The sequence below is a fragment of the Lontra canadensis genome, unplaced genomic scaffold, assembly GCF_010015895.1.
Source record: "Lontra canadensis isolate GAN:19392208 unplaced genomic scaffold, GSC_riverotter_1.0 scaffold34, whole genome shotgun sequence".
Classification (NCBI taxonomy): Eukaryota; Metazoa; Chordata; class Mammalia; order Carnivora; family Mustelidae; genus Lontra; species Lontra canadensis.
In genome coordinates, this window is record NW_022631028.1 from 6245587 (window position 1) to 6267743 (window position 22157).

Here is a 22157-nt window from a genome sequence, read left to right on the forward strand (position 1 = left end):
GCTGATGGACAATGAAGAGGCGTGCAAAGGCATCTAGCCCTTCATCTGTGTGCCTTGGGACTAACACCTAGACTGCTGTGGTGGTGTTTTGCTAGATGACACCAAGGCGTTCCCACTGACTGAGACAGACCATTTAGAAATAGCCACCTGCCCTTGCCAGCAATGAAAGTAACAGACATGCAACTGATTTATTTCATTTCAAAGGGAATATATCATAAACTATTAGACTATCCACTATGGTTTGTATACAGACAGATAAATATTCAGGATGGGTCCATCTAGAAGCACAGGCATGGATATAAGAGCCACAGGAAAGCCTCTACACTGAATCTGACCCATTAAATGAATAGTGACAAAGTACCGCTACTAATAGCATTTCAAAGAGTACCTGAAATCAAGTAAGGATTCCAGATGTGTCCATTTTGATTTAAAATGATTTTGACAAAGAAATGTGTAGTGGGGGGAAAAAAAAGTCATACGCAGCCAGAAAGAGAAGTCTGGTTAGTATTTTGTAAGAGAGGGAGAAGGAAATCATGCTAAATACAAGTTACACCTGGCTTTTTTGTTTATTTTTAAACCTCTTTGGAGGTTTAAACAAATAAATTCTTTTTTTTTTCTTTCTTTTTAAGCGGGCTCCATTCCCAACATGGGGCTTGAACTAAAGACCCTGAGATTAAGACTCCCAGGCTCTATGAACTGAGCTAGCCAGGTGCCTGTAAACAAATTAAAAAAAAAAAAAATTCACGGAACAAATGTTTACTGGATATCAATTGCCTATGATCAATGAGGAGTCATATTATCACTAACAGACATCTGACAGTTTACAGTCATGCAGTCTTGAGTAATTAGAAGGTTCTTGGTCACAGCTCCTAATGCTCACTGAGAGCTCCAACAGGTGTGGGGTCCTACTGGCGCTGGTATGCTGGTCATGACCAAGATCATCTTCTCAGCTTGCCCACAGTGTGGCTTCTTGAAATTCTAAGCCCCAGGGGATTCTTCCACACCCTCTAACTTCCTGTAACTGAGCACTAAGTTCTGGGACATCTCTACTCAGCACTCCTCTTAGTGCAATATGTTTAAGTTAGTCTTTGCACTGCATTGCAAGATCCTTGAAGGCAGGGCAAGGTTGCACTCTTTTCACCTTTTGTTTTTTTAATCCCCCAGAGTGTTTTCATAGAGCCGTGAAAGGACTCAAAATATTTGCGGCATCATACTCAAATCTTCCACCTTTTTGTCCCCTATGAAGCCCACTCAGAGACAATCACCACAATAAAATTACAACAAGATAGAGAAAAGTCAGTGGACGTTCATTATAAACCACAGAAAACAAATCAGGTTAACACACTATTATTAATACCATATAGATGAATCATGGTCTGTACTATTATTAATAATAATAGCAGTAATATCTAACTCTAAGCAATTACTCTACACTATTGGTCACTGCAGACCATTGCTTGCTTTCTAAAGTGAACAACATCCCAGCTCAAGGTTGATGAACCCAGAGTGCCCACTGCATCAGAATAGCACAGTAGTTCAATAATTTTGTCTGGAGAAGACAGAGATGGAGAAAAGAGAGAGAGAGAGAGAGAGAGAGGTGAAATAACAAGCCAGCCCTTCTGTTACACGTTCTTCTTTCCCATTTTGCCAATCTGATTTCACTCATAGTGACTCATAGTGAAGGAGAAAACATCAGAATTGCATTCAGATGTGCAGAGGTTAGAAACTACTTAGTTTCCAAAACCAGCTCATCTTCCAGGAACGCTGTAGTTGCCTTCCGTTCCATTTCACTTAGATTGGCATCTGAACAGCTGCAAAAAAATTTCCCTGAAGTCCAGAACACATTCTTATGTTGAACACCCAAAAGGGGGTATTTTAAAGGAGGTGGTGTGTATTCGCACTGTCAGAGAGGGCATTGCCATTCACACTGGGGATTTCCTGTGGTTTCTTTGTGTCAATTTCATCTCCATTTTGCACTCTGCCCCTTGCTCTGTCTCGAGGCCCCACTTTTCGTAGCCAACCTCTTAGAGCCAATCAAGAAGTAAAGAAGAGAAAAACGCCCGCCCGCTCCCAATTTCCTTCGCTCCGCTGCTCACCAACCGCAGAGCCGGCTGAGCCTCAGCCGCTGTCATCTTTAACCCAGCTCAGCTGATCGGTTGGCGCCGCCGCCGCCGCCAGATTCCAGAAGGGAAGAACAAGAAGCTGAAAGAGTAGACATGGACGTGAATTTCGCCCCGCTCCGCGCCTGGGACGATTTCTTCCCTGGCTCTGACCGCTTCGCCCGGCCGGACTTCAGGGACATTTCCAAATGGAACAACCGCGTGGTGAGCAACCTGCTGTATTATCAGACCAACTACCTGGTGGTGGCTGCCATGATGATTTCCGTTGTGGGGTAAGTAGGGTCCCCCTCCGGGGCACTGATCGAAGGCGGCACCGTGGGGTTCCGGGTGTACAGGATCCCGGGGGGTGGAAACGCTCTCCACGCCCAGCCTCCGCCCTGGCAAGAGCAAGCGGTCAAGCCAGTGGAAACTTGTCAGGGCGAGGCCGCAGCAATCCTGATGTCCCCTTTTCCTGCCGGTGCCCCGGGCGGAGAGGTAAAGGGATTGCTAGGGGTGAGGAAATTTTGCCAGCTTCGAACAACAACAACAACAACAAAGCCTTTTTTTTTTTTCCTTCTGTGCCCTGATTAGGCCCTTGTTGTAGATATTTGCAGCGCCCCAGTCTTTTAAAAATAAGAACCAGGGAAGTGGTGTAACCCTATTCTGGGGCTGGTGGGAACGGGCGCCGCCCTGGGAGACTTGGGCGACTGGGTGTGGATCCGAACTCTGCATTCTGGGGGTTTTCGTGTAAAAAGGGCACCCAGGAGGCGACGCGCTTTGTCGGTTTCTCCGCCTAGTGCCCGCCTCACTGTGTGAGGAAGATGAGCTTGGAGCAAGAGGGTGGGTGTTTCCTGGTGGCGCAGCTCCCGGTGTGGGTTGAAGGCTGCCCTGACTCTAGGAACCGGGTTCTCTTGCGTTTTCATCCAGGACCTGTCAGGCGTGGCTACTTTCTCTCCTTCCCTTCTAGCCCGTGGTCTCATCGTATTAAAGACCTTCTCAATAGCAGATCTTAAAATAAGTGTTGTCAAATACAGTTCCACCCGCTTCCCGCACACACACCTGTTCTTCTAGAAACCACCTTTTCTTGTAGTTTACCCTTTAAGAAATGCTTTTCTGACTTTTGCAGGATGGCGATATTCTAGATCTTGCTGATTCTATGCATCTTTAAAGAAAAAGCCAACCTCAGATTTTATAAAGGAACTCCTGTGCCAATACAGAGGGAAAGTTGGCCTGGGAGAAAGAGGAGGAATCTGCAACTTGGAGGGTGTGGGAAAGGCCAAATAGGGTGTTTCTTAGGTTGATTTGCTGATCTTTGGCTTATTTATTATTAAGTCACTTCTTGGTGACAAGCTCAAAACAACACCAAGATCCAGCAGACATGACTTCTAGCCCAAGGGCACGTGGCAGTCGTTGAGAAGCTACAGTACCAGGAACAGCACGGTGGAGAGAGTTCACAACTTCCAGACCTGGTTCCAAGTAGTTGTCCCCATGCAGAAGAGAACCCTCATTTGTGGGATTCAGTGGACAGTTGCACAGATCCTCATTCTGTGTTGCTTAAGGAATCACAAACTCTAAGAATGACTTGGTGTGTGGAAGGCATAGGCTCTGAGCCGACTCTGAATTAGAGTGGCTGCCAAGTTAAAATTAGTTGGGGTAGAACAGGGCTAAGGCCTGGGGCGGCTGCTTCCTGAACCTTTCCCCTATCCTTATGCTTGAAGCTCATTTCCCAGAACATGAAAAGGTTTTTTTGAAACAAAATAAATTGTATATAGGATTGCATCTGTTGGTTTGCTTTCTTTTTCTTTTCTCCCTCCTTAGTAAAGAAACAAGCCAGACATACTATCTGGTGATCTAGATATGAGGCTTTTCTTTTTTTTTTTTTTTTTCCTTTTTTTTTGTGCGGTAACCCTCAAAACTTAGATATCAGACAAGGTTTGACACATATTAGTCAAATGTTCAGAGAAAACTATTGCTTTTCTTTCTTTTTTTTTTAAGATTTTATTTATTTATTTGATAGAGAGCGACACTGTGAGAGGGAATACAAGCAGGGGGAGTGGGAGAGGGAGAAGAAGCAGCTTCCCACTGACCCTGTAGCCCGATGCAGGGCTCCATCTCAGGACCCCATGCCCATGACCTGAGCCAAAGGCAGACGCTTAATGACTGAGCCACCCAGAGGCCCCAAAACTATTGCTTTTCAAAGAGGTGTACTGCCCAGACTAGTTACAGGCTTGGGCAGGCTTGCTGCTTTGATGGAATCCATTTTTCACTGTGAAGGTCAGGGTCCAGCCCCCTGACTAAATATAGCTCCTTCATTATAGTGCCATAGCCTGCTCACTCCAGGCAGTTTTGAAGAGTTGGCCATTCTCCTTTCAAATAAGAAATGTTGGTTGGCAGTGAACTTTTTGAAGGTAAAAGTAAAAAATAGCATCTTTACTTTTATTGTTTTAAAAAACTTAGAAAAGATACATGCCAGCAGTAAATTGATTTGAAAACTACATGTGTGTAAAAAATAGGATTTCCTTCATACCCCAGTAAAAATTTGGTGTATGACCTTTACCTGTTTTCTCTGCACCCACAAACACACAGTAATTTTTCTACAAGTGACTTTTTTCTTTACAATCTAATAGTAATAAAAGCAAACATTTATTGCATACTGAGTGCTCTGTGTGCCAAGTATTTGGTAAATAATTTACCTTCATTATCTCATACAACCCAGTGAGATGAGATATTATTATTATTGTTATTACGATTATTATTATCCTTGAGGCTCAGAGAGTGTAAATTGACTTGCTCACACTTGTGCTCTGAACTAATGTGCCATCTGGGTTTTTTGGTTGCTTTTTTTAAGATTTTATTTATTTATTTGAGAGAGAGAGAACATGAGCGGCGCGGGGCGGGGGCCACAGAGGGAGAGGGAGAAATAAGCTCCCCGCTCAGTGGGGCTCCATGCCAGGAGCCCAGGATCACGACCTAAGCCGAAGGTAGATGCTTAACCGACTGAGCCACCCAGGTGCCCCTAATGTGCCATAATGTGTCATCTTATGAGTCATGAAGTTTAGTCTCTTTTTTTTTTTTTTTAAGATTTTATTTATTTATTTGACAGACAGAGATCACAAGTAGGCAGAGAGGCAGGCAGAGAGAGAGAGGGAAGCAGGCTTCCCGCTGAGCAGAGAGCCCAATGTGGGGCTCGATCCCAGGACCCTGGGATCATGACCTGATCTGAAGGTAGAGGCTTTAACCCACTGAGCCACCCAGGTGCCCCGAAGTTTAGTCTCTTAAAGCTGGAAGAAACCAAATATCTTCAGGGTCAGGGAGCTTAGTTGACTCTGGAACATTTTTCATTCTAAAGAGAACTTTCTCGGTGATGTCAGGAGATGGGTGGCTCAGAGCAGTGTTGGAGGCTGTTTATCTGGTTCTTCTATAGCATCTGACAGTTTCCCATACTTTGGTAGAGTGTGTGTGAAAATGTGGCCTGGGTATTTACTGGGGAAGGAACCATGTTCAAAGGGTGTTCTTCAAAGCTTCTGTCCCTGAGTAGTGACAAGGGGCCTCCAAGGCCTTGTTGGAGGGCTCTAGCCTCAACTGTGAATTCTCCTGTGTTGCAAACTGGCTTGGGTCAAGATGCAGAAAGCCTGCTCTTCCAGCTCGCAGGAAGGAAGAAGTAAGACCAAGTAGATATCATTTACCTCCAAAAGCAACAGAAAGGGCTGCCTTTCCCAAGATGGAGGTTGAGAGGGATTAGGATAGAGGTAAATCTGTATCTGAGGGCCTGATCAGGCAGGGCCTTGTAATCCATGGTTAGAAGTTCCATCTTCATCCGAAAAGCCTTATTTACCAGGCATGTGACTTCCACTCAGTAGGTCTACTCTGCCTCTTAGATTAATTCTGAGTCTCTTAGCTAACAGCCTTTGTTAAAGATAGTTGTCATATGTTCTGGCTCTTCAAAGAGTATAAAGTAGTGGTTAAGAGTTCAGGCACCGGAGCCACATTAAGTAAATTTTAAATCCCAACTGCCGGTCATTAGCTGTGTAACCTTGGACTTCAACTGCGCCCGTGCCTCAGCCTCCTTATCTATAAATGAGTCTAATTATAGTACCTGTCTCATAGGGCTTCTATGAGGATTACCCGAGTTACTACAGGCAAAGTTCTTAGAATAGTATCCAGCTCTTAGTTTTTGCTCCACACATGTTTCTTCTTATTATTATTATTTATCATTGTTGGTATGAGAAACATAGACAGCATCTTTATTTATTTGACAGAGAGAGATCACAAGTAGCCAGAGGCAGGCAGAGAGAGAGAGAGGGGAGGAGGAAGCAGGCTCTCTGCCGAGCAGAGAGCCCGATGCGGGACTCGATTCCAGGACCCCAAGACCATGACCCGAGCCGAAGGCAGAGGCTTAACCTACTGAGCCACCCAGGCATTCCATAGACAGCATCTTTACCCCAACAGCTCCATCCTCCCAAGCTCCAGTTGCCAACTTACCTACTCCTACTTCTCCTTCAAGACAGCTTTAGTACCATCTCTTTGGGAACATTTTCACTTTGTTCCTCACTTCCTTGCGTTAGTTGGGCCACACACCTGTGCCTGTATCTTTCCTGGTAGTTAACCTCACAGGCTTTTAAGTTGTCTGCTTCCTTGTCTCCACCCTGGACTATAAATTCCTTGAGGCCAGAGACTGTGGGTTTTGTTTGTGATTGCTTTTTCTTTTTCTTGCCGTGGTTATCAATTGTCGTGGTTATACAATTACGTATTGGCGGTATCCCTGAGGCCTCCTCTATAGCCGATGCTCAGTTGGTGAATACAAAGTAAATAGATGAACAGAAGGCCGCAATGTAATCACAGGGGCAACTGTTAATCAACCTAATGGAACAAATTATGTTGAAGCACATAGCAGCACTCTAGTACATAGCAACAGCATGCTCCTCAAGTGATTCTAACTGGGTCATTGCTGACAGCACTTGCTACATATTGGCTAAGATTACTATAGTGTAAAAATAAAATTTAGAAAAGGTTATAATGCAAACTCTTCACTAATTCCTATTGCCCTTATAGAATTTTGGTGAAATACTCCCCTGCCAGCTTTCTCAATATCAGCACTATGGACATTTGGGATCATACAATTCTTCGTTGTAGAGGACTGTCCTGTGTATTGTAGGATATTTAGCAACACCCCTGCTCTCTACCCTCTGAATGCCAGGAGCACCCAGGCTCTCAAAAATCTGCCTGCAGATGTTGCCAGATAGCCCTTGGGCGGGGGGGTCAAAATTGCCCCTGGTTGAGAACCACAGCTCTGTTGCCAAGAAAATCACAATAATTTAGTGATCACTAAATGCAAGTCAGTTTATAACAAGTTACAAAAACAGAGTTCCTGGCAGTTACTTAGCAAAACAATTTGATTTTAGCTCCTAGCTTCTGAGTTTTCATACATAAGTATGGAGCAGATTTTAAGCTTACATGGCTTTGATCATTACTTGATTTATTAAATTTGTTATGCTATCATTCTTTTTTTATTCTGCCCGGAAGACTCTGCGGATTCCACAGACTCCCTTTCTATTTTTTGACAACATTCTGGCTGTTGCTTTTCTTTGTTTTTGCTTAAAAGTTCATGTGCTCTGGAGTCCCACTACCATAAACTTGGAATTACATGACTTAATTAATATAAAGTGCATTAAGGCCCAGCAAGTGATAATATTTAAACAGTAGCTGCTGGGGTGCCTGGGTGGCTCAGTGGGTTAAAGCGTCTGCCTTCGGCTCAGGTCATGATCCCAGGGTCCTGGGATCGAGCCCCGCATCGGGCTCTCTGCTCAGTGGGGAGCCTGCTTCCACCTCTCTCTCTGCCTACTTCTCTGCCTACTTGTAATCTCTGTCTGTCATAAATAAATAAATAAATAAATAAATATTAAAAAAAAAACACAGTAGCTGCTGTTACTATATTATGTCCTAGGTTCCAAGTATATCTGGAATTCTCACAACTTGTGTGTTCTCTTAGAAATATTAGACGATGGATATGCTTTAGTGGTTTTGTCATAATTGTAACTTGTTTCTTATAAACACTTGTGTTGCTTCCCTTGAAGACTTCAGTTTCTTTTTGAGATTCAGGCATCACTTCAGAAAAGACTGGGTGACTTAAAAGGAATAGCATTAATAACAAGCAGGGAAGTGTGTATTTTGCTGAAAGGGGCTTCGCATTTTTTAAATCAAGAAAGGAAAAATGCCTAAGATTGAAGAAGATATGCTGTACCTCCTCCATCCTTAACACAATACATCTTGCCACTAGATATTCTTTTTTTTTTTTTTTTTTTTTTTAAGTAATCTCTACTCCCAGCATGGGGTTCAAACTCACAACCCTGAGATAAAGAGTCACACGCTCCAGTGACTGAGCCAGCCAGGGGCCCCTTGATACTCTTTTTATATCATACACAGCAATAGAAGTCTCTGCCTCTATTTCAAAGTGAAAAGCAAAGACAACACCTACTGGCACTTCCAGTTTAAGTGCTCAGTATATGATGCATTCTGGTTGTGGACAGGAATTTCTGTGCTTAACAGAACGCTGAAAGATTTGAGCTCCAGAAATCTAAAATATGGGCCATAGAACAGCAGCGTCTTTCCCCATGGGAGCTTGTTGGAAATGCAGAATTTCAGGCACCCTCCCAGACCTCCTGAATCACATAGTCAGCTTTCTGACAAGACTCTAAGATGATTCATAGGCACATTAAAATTTAAGAAACACTGGTCTGGCCTGGTTCAAAAGAACCACTGAGAAAATTTAAATAAATGTACCCATACGCCCAGGTGTTAACTTCAGAAATACTAAATAGATACTTCATGGGTGAGTGCAGGATCTTAACTCCCCAAGTGATTCCGATACACACCCCCAGGTTGAAGTTAAGAAGTACTGATCCCATCAAAATCCCAGTTTCACAGTTGGGAAGGCTGGAGTTCATGTGGCTAATTAGGACCAAAAGCTGCTAATAAATAGTAGCCTCTTTTATTGTTATGAAGTAAAATATTTATCCTGTTAAGTCCCATTGCAAATATTCTGAAGCTTCTAATTAACCAAATTCAGCTCCATCGCCGACTCTCACAATTTGTAATATTTGCCTTTCTTATTCTCACAAATTCCTCCCTGCCATCAGGAGTCTTATTTCCTGGCATGGCTTCAGAAAGCACCAACCACACACAGAATTTTCAAACATATAAATGCCTCCAGTGCATCTCCAGCTAAAAGGCTCATTTATTTTTATACATGTATGATCAGGCCTCCCCTTTAAGACAGCATAGTGTAGCTCCTGAATGAGCTCATATTTTTTTTCTTTTTTTGAGCCCATATATTCTTAAAGTACTTCCTTACCATGTGGCCTGGGGAGGTGTTACCAGAGGGTGGAAACTCCAGGTGCCACTTCATGCTTCTAGTTGTTTGAAATGGCAAGACATTTCTGGAAGGCTGGTACTTCTGTTTGAAATGAGCATTACTTAATCTTTTCAGAATGAGTGTGGTCCCATAATGTGTTTGAGGCCTATGGCTGCCAGTTGTCTGGTATTGAAAAATAGTCAAATTGTTGGTACTTTTTAATGCTGCAAAAATGAAAAACCCAAGTTTCTAGTTGGTAAAGGAAGAACGGGATTAGAGAGCTCTGGGACGTTCTGGATTGGAATGTATTAAAACATTTGCAGATGGAATTCATGGCAGTTCTTTTATGCCAAAACCTAGCAAAAAGTTGTTGAGATTAATCAACTCCCACACCAATGCTATAATATTACTCTTTTTTTTTTTTTTTTTGCTTCATCCACTACACAAAGACTATGAAGCATTTACCAACTTCTCAGGCGCCGTGCTAGGAGACACAGTGGAGAATAGGACTCTATGATACCTGCTTTCATCGTGTTTAGAGTCTAGAGGGGCAGCAAGGCGAAACTACAGACATAATTAATTTTTATACAAAGATAGCAAGTGTACAGAAATATACCCATACATCAAAACATTCTTTTCAACCTGACTTACCTTCTTTCTCCTGTTCATTATGATCCCAAATTTCAAAACTCAGGTGTTGAAAATGGGAGAGGCCTTGAGTGTGGACAGGGGAAAGGATAATTCATGTTTCTTTCCCATCCTCCCCTGCAGCTCAGTTGTCTTTTATTTATGGGTAAGTATTTACTGAGAATGTGCTGTATGTCAGAGACTGAGCAGGCACAGAGGGCACAATCAGGAACACTTCTCCACCCTACCTTCCCAGTCCTCCCAGAATTAATCCCCTCCTGCCCTCCTGTCCTTCTTTATCTCCACTTGAGACAAGGCACCTGCAGTGCTGGCCTGTGCCTTTCCTTGATGGGTTACGTGCTGCTTCTGAGTACAGAACTGTAAGAGGTCTGTCAACCCTCAATAAAATTTATAATCAAAATTCTTCATCTAATAAGGATTGCCTTTCATTAAATCCTCAGACACCGTTTATGAAGCCTTGTTCTTGACTTCCCCCCAACACTTAAAAAAAAAAAGAAAAAAATTTCCTGCTACCATCAGCCTGGGGATAGTAGTTGCTGTCTCCTTTTCCCATATTAGGATTTATAATGATTCTGGATAAGTGTGCAAATTAGTGTATTGTGGATTCCTGGTCCCTTTCTTAGAAGGCAAAAGCTCTCAATCTACTTAGTAGGGGCCGAGAGCTCTGCTTTAGAAATCCAATTCTGAAGATGAACTTGACCTTAATACCAAATTGTGCAGCACTATTAGACATTTCTTATTCTTTTCCTTTTGGACAAATGAATTCTATGCCTTATTACTCAGCTTCAGAATACATATCCATAACATCCTCCTCTGTCTGTTGCAATGGGCTTGCTTGCCTCTTATTTCCGAGAATACTTTCATGCCTGTGATCTCAGACAAAAGCCGCAGGCTGCCTCTTCCTTCTGTAAGGATTTACCATTAAACAGGTGGGATTTCCCAGCCTGCCCTTCCACGGAGCAATCACTAACAGAGACACCACTGAGAAGGCAGAAAGTCCAACTGAAGTGGAAAATTGAAGCTTTGGTTCCTGCCTCTCTAATCTGCTTCCGTCCACATGCACGTGGTTTCTCCCTGTCTCAGAGGAACAGAAGGGAATGGAGAAATTGGGTGTTGGTGGGGGGAAAACGGGCTGCATGATCCCTGTAAGAAAGAAGATTAAGTGCCACCAGGCTCATTTACATTTGCCCATCCCCGGCCTTCTCCATGGGGTCAGAACCTGCCGTGGGGAAACAGTTGAATTTACTCTGCTGAAAGGATTCAGAAAGGACAGTTTGCAAACAAAGATCTTTCCACCTCAGTTCCAAAACATTATCTGTTGCGAGAGTGCCCATGGGTTCCTAATTGCTGAAAGCAATGATGAGTATACACAAAGGTCCATTATACCGTTCTCTCAGCATCGTATATGGTAGAAATTTGCCCTAATGTAAAGTTTCAAAAGGGACAGTTGCAAGCTAATCAGATCCTTGTACACTGTTATTGGAAGTGCCATCGCTGAGGGAAGTCTGAGATATATGGCTTCTAAACCAGACCCAATTGACTGTTGACTAAGAAAAAAATAAGCAATTAGCTTAATAAGCAAAAGAAAACATGGAGGTTCATAAGGTGTGTCTTCCGTGAATACTTTAAACTTGTCGGCCACTGCCAACAGAGTGGCCATTTGAGTGTTTAGATCCATGGTGCCAAGTGCACAGGCTGTGACTGATAGTACCAACAGGGATGCAGTAAATTCTGTGGGTCTTCCTAATTCAGTTGGCTAAGATCTCAATGTTAGGTTACGACGCCCTTTCTGTGACCAAAGAGGAAGGCTCCTATCCCACCTTAGACTGCTCCAAAGTCTCCTTTACCTGGTGATTATTAAGCCAAGGTGACCCTGATCATACTGACTCCCAAGCTGATTTGTACATTTACGTCTATACTTTACAGTCAGAAATAGTATTTACCTGGACAGAAGCCATGCTGGGAAACCAGAATAACCACGGAAGGCCACTGGGGTTATCTGGGGAATCAAAGAGCAAGAGGGGCCTGTACAGACATGTCTGCAGGACTCTGAGTCTCCTGTGCTCCCCCGCGCTCCCTCCTGATCCCCAGCACGTGCTAGTGGCAAGACTTACAAAGTTCCTCCTGCCGGGAAGCCAAAGGGCCCTTTCGGACCACGTCACAATCATTCTGCCTCACATCTGGACGGGCACACATGATATTTCCTACTTTTCTTTTTCCTCTGTTCCTTTCATCACAGCTCTGTGAAGGTACAAAGACGGGGACTATTTCTCCGGTAATATTTAGTGTGCACTGAGAATAATAGTGATTTGTCCAAGAGAAACTTCCTGTCACTTCATTCCTCGTCATGGAAAGTTGCTAGGTGCCAGGGAGAAAATGTTACAGTCCCAGCCCTCAAAGAGCTTAATCCAATGGGAGACAGACGTGAATCCAATCCTCATTCAAGTAAATGTAACACCACCGCTGTGATGAGGCTAGGAAGGAGAGGCATATCGTGCTCTGATGTGGCCAGAGAGACAGAAGAAGGGCTGATCAGGGTGCATTTTGAAGGAAGTAGGAGTGAATCATGCAGAGAATGGCTTGTGTGCAGGCTGTGGGGGCCAGAGATGGGGCAAGGTCTAGAGTGAGATCAAAACCCCCAGGGGACGAGCGTAGATCAGGATGCTGTGTATGAAAAGACCACAGGCAGGGCTGCTGCTAGCCCTCAGGCTCCCTCACACTGATTATTGAAAGCACCCCTTACTCCTAGCAGATGCAGCCCAAGCCAGATTGGTTAGTGAGTCAAATGTGGCCTGGATTGTAGCCCCCCCACCACCACCCCCTTACCACCCCAGCCAGTCCTCCTTGTGACAGGTACAAATCCCATAGCAGTATTTAGTAGCCTGGAGGCACACACAGGCAGGCGCCAGACCCTGTGGGGCCTTGGATCATGTGTAACGAACTGTGTTTTTATTCTACGAGCAAGGAGAAGCAAGAAAATGGATGGGTGGGTTCATCTGTGCAATGACCCTTCTGGCTATTGAAGGACCACAAAAAAACATCACCAGTTTAGAGAAATCCACTGTGAGTAAATTGTTCCCTGCCTTTCTTGGTGAGTCAGGCTTCCTCAGGAACCCAACTACAAAAATACCTTTTGGGGTTAGAAAATTGGAACTCAGGGCAAAGCGGCTTCCACTGCTCAGGAAGTATTTCACTGCCTTTTTGGCTCTCGTGGGCCTTGCATTGTGCCCAGAGTTACCAATGGTACACTCGACTTGATCTGAGGATCTCTGTTTTGGTAAACTTTTATCGCCAATCCTACCTACAGCGGATGAGTTTGGACATATTTACTAACCTGTGCATTCCCTACCTTGCTTATGTGTAAAATGAGATGTGTTTTTCCAGATCTGTCCTAGCTCTAAAATTGTGTGGTCAGCCAGGTTTTTTGTTTTTGTTTATTCCACCCCCCACTTCGGGAGCTGAAATTATAACTCTGGCTAGCTGAATCATGTTGGCACTTTCAGGACATGTGTCCACACCTGCTGGTAGCCACCTCGGCTCAGAGAGAAACCAGAACATCAAGGGATTTCCCAGAATGATCCTTCGTTGCTGATCCCAAGTTGAAGAATACTGAGAATGGGTGGGTGTGGGGGAGGGGGGATTGGAGTCTGGAAGCTGCCTAACAATACAAAAGGGGCTGTCATGAATTGCTGTCATGGTTACATCAGCTGGCATCCTTTTCTCTCCCCCACACCCCTTCAAATGTGTTTCATCACTTCTCTAGGCCTCAGTTTATTCATCTGTGCAATGGGACTGAAGCTCTTTATCTTTGAACACTCTACAGTTGTTAAACTAGATCCTATTTCCATCAAGGACAGAAAACTGCATTCTCTCTCTCTCCCACTCTGTCCCTTCTCCCTTCTCTGTCCTTTTCCCTTCTCTCTATCTTCCTGCCTCCATTCCTCCCACCCTTTCTCACTGGGGGACTACCAGTAGATGAAACTCCCATCAGAGCCCAGTGGCAATTGTCCCCACGAAAGCTGGGGTAACACATTTATGGGAGTTTTTGTCTAAAGCTTCCTGGGCTTTACTGTGACTGGCATGACTAAGAGCCCAGCTGTTGACTAAGAAATTTCACTCATCTCAGATGAGAGCCGGCTCCCAAGCTCCTGCACCCACTGGAAAATGAAATTAAACCCTGGAGGGTGGTGTATGTGTTTTATTTTCCTCCAAGTGCAAGTAGGTGCCAAGGCCTTGGAGTGGTACAAATTTTACTCTTTGTTAGAATGGAATGGCACTTAAGAAGAATAAGGAAGAAAACCATTTCTGCTCCGAGTAACTTTGTTCATTTTTTCCAGCTTGGAAACTTGGTTACTTTCTAATTATAGATTGTGGCTGGGTGTGTTGTAAGCTAAAACCAGTTCTATAGGGCTCTGTGCTCTGTTCTTTTCCCTTGAACATGAGCAACAGGAACAGGTGAAAAACAAATTTGGAATTGCTTGAGTCAGGCCTGGATTTTTTGTTGTTCTTTGTCCTGGGCTTTATTTAGACATTCAACATAGAAGCCTACTTTGCTTGTCCAGAGGAAAACAGACAAAACTTGGCATACTTTTTATGATGTGCTTCACCTCATGAATTATTTTGATAGGTGTTCTAGAAGGAACTGGGTAGGATACCTTTGCTATTTTGCTACCAACCAACCGTCTTTTATTTGCAGTTTATGCAAGGCAGTTTCCTTAAACTTGAACCCTCCACTCGAGTGTTTTGCATTAATGTTGATGTTTGCTTTCCTTTACAGCTCAAAAACATTTGGGTGAAACTAGTAAACAATGGGAATAAACTACCCACGATGCTGCCCAGTATAACGGCTCCAGTCTCTCAGGATAACTTCTTTCAGCGTCTTTCGAGGGCTAGGAATGAGATGTATTAATCAGTTAACAGTTTCTGGACCTCTCCGCTCCATTTCCTTTACCACCTGCTAAAAAAGATTTTATTTTTGCCCTGTCCAGTTCTTCCCTTCTCCAAGCCTGCAGTAGTCTTCCCCAGATCTGGGCAGAAGGTACAGCATAACCCAGATACAATTTTTTAAAACAGAAAAAGTACAGAGTGACTCTGTGGGCCCAGACGATAAAGAACTGGTGAAGGACAGACAGAGCAGTTCCATTGCTGGACGCTGGGAAAGCCTGGGGGAGTGGGGTGGTACCCCTTGCCACAAGAGGATCTGGAGAAGCACCAGGAAACCAGGCTTTGAGTGGGAGAAGGAACAGCTTCGCTGTGGTGTATGAATTGCAATTGCATTAATGTTGTTGGAGAGACAGTGGAAGTAAAGATGGGCGGTTGTAGCTGGCCTGTGCCTAGCCTGGGTCATAGACCGGGGAGAAGCGGCTTTTATATTTTTATATTTTCCTTTCATATATGTTCATTTTATTTCTGATTACAAAATAAGGTACTAATTGTAAAAATTTCTCCTTCATAGGTACATGACATATATAAATCCACCTAACGGAGAGAATGTAGTATGATTACTTTTACCCACTCAATAGACTAGTAAATCTTTCCATATTATCGAGTATTTAAAAATAGCTGCATATACCACCTCTAAAATGGTGGCCATATATGTTACTGCTTTAAGTTTTTCATCGTAAATACCACTCCTGTGAGGATTGTTACATCTCGGTCTTTGCATTGTATTTGTTTCCTTTGATTGTATTCTGAGGAGGAGATTTATTGCCTGGAAGGGGATGAATATTTGAATGAAATAAGCACCTTACTATTATGGGGTTTTACTCTAAATTATGTCCTACTGCACTACTCTTACCACTGTTTAATTCCATGCATTTAAATAGAAATTTTTAACTTTACCAAAGCAGTTTCACATTGATTTTATCCCTGATTTCACCCATTAAGGAATGCAGTACTTCCTCTCTTACTTGAAACTATTTCACATAGCTTTTGTGTTTCAGAAGGCAGACTCAGAGCTAAAACATAAAGGGATTTTTAAAAAAGAACCTTAGTTATCCCGAATACGAACCCTGCCATGAGTGCGAATCCTTCCATCTGCTCTGTTTCAGAGAAAGTAAGCTCTTGGCATCACCTCCCAGTCCTGTGTTCCCCCTGTCTCTCATTTCCACATTAGTCATGTTGATATTCAGAGCATGATGAAAACACACTGACTCTCATTGTCCTTGCAGAGTAAAATGCTCGTTAAGCCCGTTATTAGGGTACAAAGTTAGTAACTCATTGTCCTTACTGACCACAAATGTCGTATTAAGAACTATGTATATGCTGTGGGTTGGGTGTCAGTGAGGGCCACAACACCCAGTCCCTTCTCACTTTGGAAATACTGCGTCTAGTTTTCCACTTTCTTATCAACAATAGTGTAACCTTTGGGTATGTAACAATGAAGGTGGGGGCTCTGTGCTTGGAAATCTCAGCTGATAACCCATCTCCTAATGACGCTCTTGCCCCTTTTAAAGAATTATAATGGAGTCTCTGTGCTGGGAGTCATAGACTGAGATGCTTCCAAGGCCCAGGCAGGTTATGTAAGAGAGCAGTGCAGGGCAGCTGTTAGACAAGCAGTGATGAATGGCAGCTCAGTGAGGGCCATGCAGTAGATGGTCGTAGGGACACGGGGGCTAATTGGAGAGCATTTGTTCCATAGGAAAGAGAAGGCACTCTAGCCAGTCATTGACAGGTGGAAAAGTGAGCCTACTCTTGTTAGATTTTCTCGTTTACAGGAGAAGCTAGAAATCCCAAATTGTATGGATTTTTTTCAGTACATTGGGATTCAAGTAAAAGTTCTTTTTAAACACTGTACCATCCAAACACAAATGTGACAACAGACTGAGTCTGGCCCATGGAGGCCATCATGGGACCTCTATACACATCTGTTGTGGCAGCTTCTGGGAGGATTTAGATAAACCCGAAGAGCTCAGAAAATACGTGAGTGCTGTCCGGGGTGTGTACTAGAGCCCAGGATATAATGAAATGAAACATCCCCTCCAAAAGAGGCAGTCTCTCTTAAATTATAAAAGTCTCTTAGCTCTTTGCCGCATTTACCGTGAAAACGAAGACCGTTCTCAGCAATCAGACTGTTGATGTTCCAGCAAATGTCAGCATCACTCTGCAGGGACACACGGTGATCGCGAGAGGCCCGCCAGGATCCTGTGGGGGGATGTCAGTCACATCAGTGTAGACATCAGTCTCCTGAAAGGAAAAAGAAGAGGCTCAGAGTTGACAAACCTGGGGGAAGAGAAAGGGTCAGGCTCCTGTTTGCACATCTGTGGTCACGTACAGAACGGCGTCACACTGGGCTTCCATTACGGGTGGAGGTAGGGCTGTGCTTGCTTCCCCAGCAATGTCGTTCCCTGGGAGAATGGTTCTCTTGTCGAAATCCAAAATTTCTTGGGTGAAAAATATATCTGCAGGGTTTGGATGAGGCCAGGCCTGGCTTGTTCAGTATCTCAAGCCCAGGAGAATGAGTTAATTCTTGAAGGAAACAACATTGAACATGTATCAGATTTGCCGGCTCTGGTTCAGCAAACCGCAACAGTTCAAAACAAAGATATCAACAAAAAGTTTGGATGGTACCCATGTTTCTGAAAAAGGACCCGTTCAGCAAGGCGACAGACAAGTAAGACTGAAGCTGTCCAGCTATAGAAACAGCAAGATCCCAGATGGTTCCTCAGACTTATTTGTAGTATTTTGTTTGTTTGTTTGTTTGTTTGATTTGTAGTATGTTTTAAAATGCAATAACAACTGGGGCGCCTGAGTGGCTCAGTGGGTTAAGCCTCTGCCTTCAGCTCAGGACATGATCTCAGGGTCCTGGCATCGAGCCCCACATCAGGCTCTCTGCTCAGCGGGGAGCCTGCTTCCACTTCTCTCTCCACCTGCCTCTCTGCCTACTTGTGATCTCTCTCTCTCTGTCAAATAAATAAATAAAATCTTTAAAAAAAAAAAAAAAGAAAATAAAATGTAATAAAAACCATTATGGACTTTCAGGGGAAAATGTTTTTGAAAATTATAGGCCTCTAATAAGATGACCAGTTTGTTGGGAGTCAGACTTCCAAATGTCTTGGCTCCACCATTTTTCTCACCTCCATGCCTCAGTTTCTTCTGAGAAATGAATTAATACTATCTGCCTCATCGCATTATGAGGATTAAATAAGACCATGTAGATAAGTACTCAGCACGGACTTGACTCCTCCTCACCTTCCTCATCTTCATTCACATCCTGCGGCTCCCAGTGCTGACCTCGCCTCCCTCTTTTCTTCGTATTCCAGGTTCCTGAGCCCCTTCAACATGATCCTTGGAGGCATTGTGGTGGTGCTTGTGTTCACAGGGTTCGTGTGGGCAGCCCACAACAAAGACATCCTCCGCCGGATGAAGAAGCAGTATCCCACGACATTTGTCATGGTGGTCATGCTGGCGAGCTACTTCCTCATATCCATGTTCGGGGGAGTCATGGTCTTTGTGTTTGGCATCACTTTTCCTTTATTGCGTAAGTGAACCTCAGTCTTCTTTTCTTATGCCATAAAAAAAAAAAAAAGAAAAAGAAAAAATAAGTAGGAGCAATTGTTCATTGGGAATTACCTGGCCTGTTCTTTATGTGTGTTGGCATGTCTACAAAATTATCTGAATTTTTTGCCACAACAGATCAAGACCTGATATTTCACTAATTCCACAGAGATATATTGAGGGCCTGGTATGTGCCAGACAGTCTTCTGGGGATACAACAATGCACAAAAGAAATACAAATCCCAAGGCCCATGGCAAGAAATTTGCACAGCCTGCATCAGCCTCTAGATTTGTCTAATGTTCATCTGTTCTCAGTCTCCTTAAAGATTCCTAAAGGACATTCATACTGTCCTGACACAGAATGAATGGATTTCATTTAGAAATAAACTCTTTACTATCTACTTTACTCAGTAGATCATGTTTAGTGTCAAAGTGCCCTAAGTCTTTAAGAATAAGTGGCCCAGAGGGGCGCCTGGGTGGCTCAGTGGGTTGGGCCGCTGCCTTCGGCTCGGGTCGTGGTCTCAGGGTCCTGGGATCGAGCCCCGCATCGGGCTCTCTGCTTGGCGGGGAGCCTGCTTCCTCCTCTCTCTCTGCCTGCCTCTCTGCCTGCTTGTGATCTCTCTCTGTGAAGTAAATAAATAAAATCTTAAAAAAAAAAAAAAAGAATAAGTGGCCCAGAATACAGTTACTGAGTACTCTGATTTTGGTGGCGAGAGCCAGATATTTCCCAAATTTTACATGTGTCATTTACTGAGATCCCAAACGCTTGAAACCTGATATACAGAACAGATATAATCCCAGTCTCATCAGCAGAAATCTAATTAAAATTCTATTATATTAAGTCACAGGAAGATCCCTTTAATAGCATTTCACATGGGCATTTATTTCATTAAATAAAATCAGTTGCTTATTTGGGGTTATGTTAGATTAAGCCCAGATATTTCTGGGTGAATTCACACCTTAATGGACAAAATATTTGGTTTTTTTTAAGTATTTATTTAAGTAAACTCTATACCCAATGTGGGGTTCGAACTCTTGACCTCAAGATCAATAGTTGCATGCTCTTGCAACTAAGCCAGCCAGGTGACCCTTATTGGACAAAATATTTGAATCAGCAAATTCAAACTTTTGAAATATTCCTGAAGTTCTCCTTATGTGCCAAGCTTAGTATTTCAAAGGTTCTGGTTTGTTTTTAATGCAGCTCGTTAACTTCAGTACTTTTCCACATCAGGGCCCCGGACAGGCAAGTGTTATGAAATAGATCATTGGTAGAGAGTCAAGTGTCCAGATTTCTATTCCTAGACCTGCTGGAAACCAGCCATGTGATTTGGACCAGGTACCCTATATGGGCTGCAGTTTGCTCATCTATAAAATAAGGAAATTAGAGAGGATTCGTGACTCCTAGACCTTGATGATTGTCAGAATCATATAGGACACTTAAAAAATATGGATTGCCTAGCCATATCCCTTAAGATCTTGATTCTGTGCTTTGACAGTGGTGCTCCCAAAACCTGTATTTTTAGAAAGTTCCTCAGATGTTTCCAAAACTCTAGGTTGGGAGTCTCCAGATGTAAGGCATACCAGTGTTTCTCAAAATGAGGGTCTAAGATCACATATATGAGAATCATCCAGAGTGAATAGTGGCTCTTTACATCATGGAGCTTTACCTCAGTCTTTCTGGATTTTGAGTGGTGGAGAGCTGGAATTTGCCTTTTTTTAACAGGCTCCCTAGGTGATTTATATGTGCATGGGGGTTAGAAAATCGCTGATAGAGATCCCCTGCTGGGCCTGTTTAAAATACAGATTCCCAGGCCTGTCCCTTCATGGTTCTGGTTCAGGAGGTCCAGGAGAGGAGCCCCGGAATGTTTCTTAGTAAACAGATGTGAGTAATTGTAAGTGAGTGATGAAGCAATGTGCAGAACCTTGAGGTACCTGAGATCTATAAAACCATGAGTTTTTATCTAGACATTTATACCCAGCACTGTGGGAGACTACCCCTCGGGAGGCACATCTGCCCCTCAGGAGGCACATCCTGGTGGACTTCACCCGCATGCTTCCTGCAGGAAGATTATCAGTGAACCGAGCATGAGTTCCTTTTTGGAAAACTTTGTGTAAGTCGGTTTTTACGTGAGTTGGAATCCTGTTGATTCACTGTGAATTTCAAGGCATCTAAGTAGTAGCAGAAGGGTAACAACTCAGCATGAGAGAGTGTGGCTGCCAGATTAGGGTCCTTCCTGCTAAATATGTTTTCCTTTACACATAAAGAAAACTTAATATATGACTTGACAACGAAGAGCCTAAGACCAAGTCCAAGGATCCTTTTGAGGACTTGGATCAGTTAGAGAACCGGACTGGTCTATAGCTGAGGCGGTTTCCCTAAAGTGTGAAGACAGGGAACGTAAGGTCGTGGTGGACAGAGAACCATTGCTTCCATGCTAACCAGGTTTCATTTCCCCGCAGTGATGTTCATTCATGCGTCGTTGAGACTTCGGAACCTCAAGAACAAACTGGAGAATAAAATGGAGGGAATAGGCTTGAAGAGGACACCGATGGGCATTGTCCTAGATGCCCTAGAACAGCAGGAGGAAAGTGTTTCCAAAATCGCTGACTATATCAGCAAAGTGAAGGAATAAATACCCATGCCCCATTGATAGGGCTGTGGCAGACATCAAGTTGCAGTTTGCCCTTATCCAGACGTACTTCCCATTTGTGTTCTTGAACTCGGGAGGCGCCTGTACCATCCACCTACCTATGGCAGCATGCATGTGTAGGCCCAACTGTTAACATCTCCGATGCTCCAGAGAGAAGCCCTCAGAAACCATGAGAAAACTACCCTCCTATTATGCCTGAAGTCTCAAGTGTGTCTATGCAAACTGTTAGGAAAGGGATCACACTTGCTTCTGTAGAGAAATAAAAGAAAAAGAATTCTGCGTTGTACAGCAACAGTACTGTTAACTTGTAGGGAGAAAACTAATTGTATCAAGGCAATATGAGTAAATGAAAAAAAAAACTGTTAAAGTAGATGTCAACGTGTTAGACTGTTTTAATCCTCTGCCCCACCCGTGTCCTCCTCCAAATATACTTCCTGGGACTAGAATACGTGCAGTCTAAACTAGTTTGGCTTTTCTTCTTCTTTTAAAATCAGAGATGATCTGTATCACTTTGCCGCCTGTTTGACGTGCAGTGGAAACTGGATAAACCAGTTTTTATTTTGTTTACAAATATAAAGATAGCTGTTTAGGAGAGTACTTTGTCAAGTTTTTGTAAATTTCTGAAATGCTAGTAATGCCATTTCACTAGCAGGTATCTGTTGCAACCTCAAGATCACCTCCTTTAAGATTATAGCTGTATAACCTATATTCTTGAGAGTCTTGTTAAAAAAAAGCAACAACAAAAAAATAAAACTTGAGTTCTGTTCATGTGGCACATCTTTTGTTGTTTTGATAAAAAGGTGTCCAAGATAATGTTTCCTATATTTTTTTCACTGTTTAGTTTTTAACTGGAACATTCAGAAAGAAGGAAATTGATGTACATTGTATTGATTTCTTAGGGGAACAAAGAGA

At 43.3% G+C, this 22157-nt stretch overlaps 1 protein-coding gene across 1 annotated transcript; it reads left to right on the plus strand.

Moving 5' to 3' along the window:
• The first annotated feature begins 2107 nt into the window (after nt 1-2107).
• ARL6IP5 (ADP ribosylation factor like GTPase 6 interacting protein 5) lies at nt 2108-21604 on the plus strand. Its single transcript, XM_032867360.1, has 3 exons — nt 2108-2392; nt 18360-18577; nt 21055-21604. Exons 1-3 carry the CDS (start codon nt 2217-2219, stop codon nt 21225-21227), a joined length of 567 nt encoding a protein of 188 aa, XP_032723251.1. The 5' UTR covers nt 2108-2216; the 3' UTR covers nt 21228-21604.
• Nucleotides 21605-22157: the final 553 nt, after the last annotated feature.

Bases quoted from the DNA above. Each gene is read 5' to 3' on its own strand.
- ARL6IP5 (XM_032867360.1), top strand. From the start codon at position 2,217: ATGGACGTGAATTTCGCCCCGCTCCGCGCCTGGGACGATTTCTTCCCT. The intron at 2,393-18,359 runs GTAAGTAGGGTC...TTCGTATTCCAG, and splicing joins ATGATGATTTCCGTTGTGGG to GTTCCTGAGCCCCTTCAACA. The intron at 18,578-21,054 runs GTAAGTGAACCT...ATTTCCCCGCAG, and splicing joins CATCACTTTTCCTTTATTGC to TGATGTTCATTCATGCGTCG.